This window comes from Drosophila tropicalis, unplaced genomic scaffold, assembly GCF_018151085.1.
Source record: "Drosophila tropicalis isolate 14030-0801.00 unplaced genomic scaffold, ASM1815108v1 contig_845, whole genome shotgun sequence".
NCBI classification, from domain to species: domain Eukaryota; kingdom Metazoa; phylum Arthropoda; class Insecta; order Diptera; family Drosophilidae; genus Drosophila; species Drosophila tropicalis.
Window position 1 is genome coordinate 8,453,395 of NW_027173338.1, and position 6,804 is coordinate 8,460,198.

Below are 6,804 nucleotides of genomic sequence, written 5' to 3' on the forward strand. Positions count from 1 at the left end.
TGGAATCGATAAATTTCGGAACCCCCAAGCATTCTTTAAAATAGGTTAAACCGTGAAAACAACATTCAAAGTCAACAAAGTAAAGAAGTTATTGAATAGGAACCAGTTCGAATTGTTTAAGATTTGTTAAAAAATGATTTACTGTGATCAAAAATATAAAGCCCTATAGAATAAAACACTAACAAACAATTTTCAATAACATTTTTGGAAAGCAAACTAATTTTTGTAGAATGAAATTTTAAGCTTAGAATGTCCATAATAACTTTAGGATTCTCCAAAGATAATTGAAAACTTCAATCTAAGATTCAAAGTCGTCAGCTAACTTGTGGATAGGAAGTTGATTTCTTCTTTTTGAATAATTGCTGGTGATATTCAAATATTCAAGTGTGTGTGGAAAAATCCTTAATATTTTATTCTTCTTTAGTTTCTTTCAGTTCATTATATTTTCATGAAGATTAAGTTAATTTTGGTTTATTTCGTTTTTCATTGGTGAATTAATTAAGTTGTTGTTGTTTGATTGGCATGTAAAAAACTAAAAAACTTATTGAGATAATTTAATGTCAAAATAAAGTTTTCAAACTTCTTCAACTTGTGGCTCGATGTGATTGGACTTATGATTGTTATCATTAACAATCGGCTCTTCGTTCATTTTCACTTCGACGGGCACTGGTGGGTTTTTGATCTATAGATTTTCAAAAACATACAACAAAGTCAGCAAAAAGTATTTAAGATTATTTGTCATAAAACATTACATAATACTTGGTCATGCAGTTAGAATCCTTTTTCTTTTATGAGTAGATCATGCAGCTTTCCGATTTTCCTTTAACATGCACTTAAATTATATACTTCATACTTATATTAAAGCTAATTTAATCATTTTGTTTAATTGGTTTTTCTTTAACTTAAACTAGATTAGCATGCTCATTCTTAAATGTAGTCATTAAAAGCTTTACCATGTTATCAACCGCATTAGAGTATCAATTTCTAATCATGTTTTATTTGTTCATTTTTTTTTTTTCTTTTGTGTTTTAATTTGAGAATTTCGTTTATGGACCACTTAGACTTAGAACCTTAGGGGCTAGCTCAGATGGTGGTGGGTGGGTGGGGCGAGGTAAGAGTTATTAATGTTTTCCCATAATGTGTATCACAAAGTTGTTAGTTATTTTCTTTTTTTGTAATAATGTCTTGTCTTTTTTTTAGCTTTTTCAATGGCTTTTGAATTTGTTATTATTTTGTTGTAATAACTCGGCCGATTGGCTACTTGTTGTTCTTACTTTGAAGCACTTAATGTGAAAATGATTGCACATTTCGGACACCTGTCAATAAAATATGAAAATTAAATTCGTTAAAGCCATGAACTATGAAAATTTACTTACCACACCATATCCGTAATGCCAATGAGCTAGAGTCGAAAATATGGTGAGACCCTGAACAATCCATCGCTCATACTCAGCTGGCAGATCCTCACCAAGTATTTCCTGGTAGTAGGGAAAGCAACAGACACCAACAGTGGCCGCAAGTGGCCACATGAGTATATTGAAGCCATCGCAGCGAGTATCTGACATTTGAGCCACTATCAAACGACACTAAAATAAAGTTAGAAAACAATTAGAACTTGTAAATTATAAGTTGAAGTGACATTTAACGCAATCATCCGAAGAATTATGCTCTTCAGATGAAATGTACAATGGTTTTTGATAATTGGTTCTTAAAGATATCTTTTACTTACAGCAATATTTGAGAATATTGTGCCATAGAGTATCCACAGAATGCGTGGCTCCAAATTGATCACATTGTTTCTTGAGAAGAATGACCAAATTGTGGTAATTACAAAAAGCCAAAGGAAGGCAAAGAAAGGTCGCAACATTTCCATTGTGGGACGCATTTTACCAGTTTTATTCTTATACGAACTACAAGGAAAGAGGCAAAAAGTTAATAAAATATCTTTTGAAATGAAACCATAATTTGTACTTACAGATAAATGTTTCTAGCAATAAAGGGATGGCTGGTTACCATGCCCGAACCAATGAGAACAACCTCAAAGATATTTGCCACCGTGAAACCATGGTAATCCCAACGATAGATACCAGGACCCAATAAAGTGGCCACAAACAGCATGCCACTGACACCCTAGGAAAACAAGAACTCAATGAGAATATAATAGTTAATAGTTAATTGTTTAATTGTCTCACTTACCCACATGGTGAAGTCATAGCCCCAGGGTAAGAACATCACGCCAGTATTATATTTCTCCACGTGCGTTAAATAGAAATTGAGAAATACATTCCAAATGACAAAGAACATGCGTATGGGTGGCAAATCGACTGTGCCAAATAATGAGAATAAATATATGGGTATGAGAGCGGCCGAGTATGAATCCAGCCCATGATCAAATAGTTCGCCCAAAGGACCACTCGTGCCAGTGCGACGAGCTTGTTTTCCATCCATGCCATCTATAAAAGAACCAATAAAAGACATACATATTTGCTTTATCGACTTGATTTGTCCAAAACTTGTGTATGTATATTACCCAAATTATAGTATATCAATATATTGATAGCCGCCACTGTCCATACCCAGGCGGGAACAGTGTTACCCACTTCTTTATCATTTGCTGCGTCGAAATTCCAATCGTAGTAGGCCAATAAAATGAAATTCACAACAGTCATAAGAAAACCAACAAATGTGAGTATATTTGGTGCTAACCATTTGGGCAGGTACTACACAACAAGAACGACAATCAAAATAAAAATTTAAGATATACGAATATGACCTAGTTATTGGTATTACTTTACCTTGACGCAGGCATTCCAAAATGGATGCATTACATAGACACTAAGAAAACTCGTGTCTATGCTGTTATACTGTAAATAGAAATAAAATGTATAGTAGATAAATATATTAGTATCAATTAAAGTATTTAGTCAAAGAATATGTAAAAAAGGGAGAATAATATTAAATGATGAAAAGTAACCTTTTTGTAATAAGTTCATAGTTCATATCTTACAAATCATTAAAAGATATATAAGAGCAATGTAATGAAAAATGGAATGAATTGTAAGGTGCGAGTCGACTACCAGGCGGATCTAGGGCTGTAAAAAGGGCCTCTTAAAGTATGCAATATGCAATATTCATATTCTCGGTGAGTCTCTATTTTGCAGGAAAGTAGAAGTAATCAATAAATATCCGATTTAATCTTCTAAATAATATTTATCTATCAAATTCATCTTCTTTCTGACTCCAAGAACAATTTTAATAGATCTTAAGGATCTAAGTGCAACAGAAAGCATTGTACGATTCTTAATTACAATGCAGTTCAACTAAATAGGTCTTAAGAATATTGCCTGCTTCAGCATTTATTTCTTCTTCCTTTCTTTCTTCAAGCATAAAAGTGATAAATTCTTGCTATTCCAAAATGTAAAGGCAATATTATTAATTATTCATTTTAAATATTTAAAAAGATCGAAATTATTTATTTAAAAACTTCTTTAAACACTGATCAAATTGGCATTTGCTTCGTATTGGAATTTTGGATTGAAGTGCATTTGGGATACAACGTACAAAAATATTACAACATAAGTATTAAAACTTTAATATACCATTTCATTCTAGGCGTGCATGGTATAAAGACAATCACCTTTCTTTTACAAAGAACATTAACAATCTACTGATTGTTTTTGCATTTAATATTTAATTGTAATGTCAAATACTGTTCATTGTGTATATTTTTAGCGCTAACATGAATCTGAACCTGTCAAGAAATGAAATTTTACATTATTCTTTTCCGTTTTTTTTTTTTTTGAGATAAGCATTGAAAATGTATGCTGTATATACTGATAATCTTAGTATGTACATCTGGACTGAGTGATCAAGTTTGGGCACTTGAAACTTTATGAATGAAACATTAGGAAATACTATTTTAATTAATTAACAAAACATCTAATCAATGAAATACACAACATAATTAATGAAATATATACATACATTGATGTAGATAACAAATTTATGATCAGATGTTGTAATTATTATTACTTAAGTTAACAAATCCGTAAATTCTTTTTATATGTTAAGTGATTGCAAATGGTTAACTTATTTTAGAGACCTTACTAAGTTAAATTAATACACAGAAAAAGCTAAAGAGAATTTTAACTTCTAAAGACCATCTAAATATAGATTTTTCTATTCAATTTCAATAATTGTTCAATACAATAATTATTGATTGATAAAATTTTCAAAAAGCCATTGCACTTATTAATTTTAATCATAGTCACAGTCCATATAGAGCTTAGCTATTATTATTCGACTACCAGCAAAAGTTCATAATAATTCCATAATTCTTGCATTTATTAATAGCAATAATCTTTACAAGTACAAATTCCATTAAATATGTGGAAATTTATATATTGTACCAAGTATACATATATTTATATACATATACATGTATGTGTGTATATAGACAACTATCATCAATTTCAAACCAAATCCGCAGCACATGTCCCATTGTCAGTTCAATGCCTTCTCCATAAGACTTGATTAAGTCTGTGGAATGTATTTTAGTTATACCCTGTATATTATTTTTAATTATGTGTGTTTAAGCTAGAGCTGGTCTATATTATCAAGAACTTAGGGTATTTTGAAAGTCGTTGCCTTTAACTTTTAGCCGGCTTTTGATTTGTAATACTAAAATTTCATGACCTGAGGCGACTAGTCATACATGGGAACTTTTGATAGATGATAAGAAGACCCATTTGTTATTGCCTAATCTAGGTACATATGTATACACATACATACATACAAACATATGTACATTTAGTGAGCAATCCAACCGGAACTTGAACGAATTGTATTATAATCATTATCTATCTATCTGTTTTATACTATACATCATATTTGTATGTGTGTGTGTGTGTGTGTGTGTGTGTGTGTGTAAACCAATAACAATTGATTGACATTAAAGTTGAAAATAGGGTGAGAATGTGTACGTCTGTGTATGTCTAAGTGGGGAGGATGGGAGGGGATGGTCTAAGTCAGGACATTGATTTTTTGTGGCAGGTGGTGGCACCACTTTTCACTTACCTTGTAGCGCTCGAAGCCCCTCAAATGTACATCGGTCAAATAACCCATTTTTTGTTGCACTTGATAACAGCTGATCGGAGATTGAACTATGATTTCTGTTTTGTTTTTGTTTTTTGTTGTTTTAAACTTTGTCACTAACGTACTTCAGTTAAAAGTTGCATAAATTGTTTGTGGCCATATTATTGTATAAGAGCAATAATATAAATACATAAACATATGTATATATCCATATAGATTTCAATTTCTGTTCACACGCATCAGCAGACTAAAGTGGAATGCTTGTAAATTAAATAATCGTTTGGTCCCGTCCCTTCGCTCCCTCCCGCCCACAATCATCGGTGGGCACGCAACACGCAAACAACCGTTATACTTGTAGGTAGGTAGGTAATACTACTACATACATACATATGTACATATACTATATAGAAACAGTAAGTACAAAAATAACTGAAATAAAAGTCAAGAACTCGGAGACAACAACGACAAAACCGACCAAGACGACGGCACAGACGATACAGACTACTTCGACGACGACTGGTGACTATATTCGGTCGGTTATATTATCAAGACTGAAGACCAAATCAACGTAGCACTAGGCACTGACGTTCCGAAATCCCCAAACACATATACTATACTCCGAGAGAAAGAGAGAGAGAGAGAATTAGAGAGATTGCGAGACCGTACCCGCTTAATGGAAGCCAACGTCGACTGCGCTCTGTTTGCACAAAATCTCATTACAGGCACATAGACATGGAAATATTGTTATCGCATTTTGCATTGAATGAAAAATATGTATATATATACATATGTATTTTTCTTTGAAAATGTGTAAGAAACCTCCTCCTCCATGGGCGAGGGGTTATCAGGAATTGAAAGCGCCACTTCTCCGATAGTCAAGCCCGTACGAAAACATACAAAGTTGATGAGGTGTTGTTTATTACAATTATTAATAACAATATTAGTGAACAGAGCTCTAAACAAAAACAAACACTCATATACTCACATTTCTCTATATGTATGTATATGTAAATTCATGCATTATAATCTCGCAATCAACCTTTTTTTAAATGCAATTATGAGAGAGGGAAACCTAATTGGCCATGAGGTCCGCATCAAAACTGAACTAAATTTAGATTACAAAATTGAAATTGACATACAAAGAATATATGTTTCGAAAGCAGTTCAAGTTTAGCTGATAACCCTTCATCTCATTCAAACATCCACGTGCAAACGAGTTGTCAAGGAACCAAAAGTAAGAGGAAATTACCCAATCGTAATACATTTTGAAATCCATTGAGCTTTAATTAAATTAATATGGGAACAGATCATTTAGAAGCCTACTTAGGATGTAATACACCTCGAGGATCCATTCAACGAATTTCCATGTCATTTCTTTTCCTGTCATAGCCATTTAAACTGTAACTACATCCATAGGGTGGAATGGTAAAAGAAAGCTCTTCCGATCCCAAAAAGAATATTCTTACATTTGTACAAGTCAACAGCTCGATTATCGATCGATACCATTTACCACAACTAAATCTCAAAGACTAGATCAAGTTTTTTTCGGGGAGATGACTTACTTACATACTCTTAATTAGAATCATCTAACTAACTATTTTAAAATGGCATCCAAAGTTCGGTTCTTTATAGTGTTAATCCAGCTGAGATTAGATGTTGGAAAAAATGTTTTACCTGTGTAAAATTAACTAAAGAGGCATTTGAATTTTA

General features: G+C 32.4%; 1 protein-coding gene across 2 annotated transcripts; it reads right to left on the bottom strand.

The window, feature by feature from the left end:
* Positions 1-387: 387 nt before the first annotated feature.
* LOC137580477 (ethanolaminephosphotransferase 1) lies at positions 388-5,630 on the bottom strand. 2 transcript variants are annotated; one of them, XR_011033015.1, is made up of 9 exons: positions 5,077-5,628; positions 2,796-2,864; positions 2,531-2,720; positions 2,197-2,453; positions 1,976-2,130; positions 1,730-1,910; positions 1,377-1,586; positions 954-1,316; positions 388-682 (listed from the first exon to the last, which is right to left on the bottom strand). XR_011033015.1 is itself a non-coding variant. In XM_068294536.1 (9 exons), exons 1-9 carry the CDS (start codon positions 5,122-5,124, stop codon positions 575-577), a joined length of 1,260 nt encoding a protein of 419 aa, XP_068150637.1. In that variant the 5' UTR covers positions 5,125-5,630; the 3' UTR covers positions 388-574. The 2 variants fall into 2 exon arrangements, 1 of the variants encoding a protein (XP_068150637.1); XM_068294536.1 differs by having other exon boundaries at positions 1,275-1,316; positions 5,077-5,630.
* Between the last annotated feature and the right edge of the window lie 1,174 nt (positions 5,631-6,804).

Excerpts from the sequence above, each read along its gene's own strand:
- LOC137580477 (XM_068294536.1), bottom strand. The coding sequence starts at position 5,124 with ATGGGTTATTTGACCGATGTACATTTGAGGGGCTTCGAGCGCTACAAG. Across the intron at positions 2,721-2,795 it reads TTTGGAATGCCTGCGTCAAG|TACCTGCCCAAATGGTTAGC; the intron begins GTAAAGTAATAC and ends CTTGTTGTGTAG. Across the intron at positions 2,131-2,196 it reads GCTATGACTTCACCATGTGG|GGTGTCAGTGGCATGCTGTT; the intron begins GTAAGTGAGACA and ends TTGTTTTCCTAG.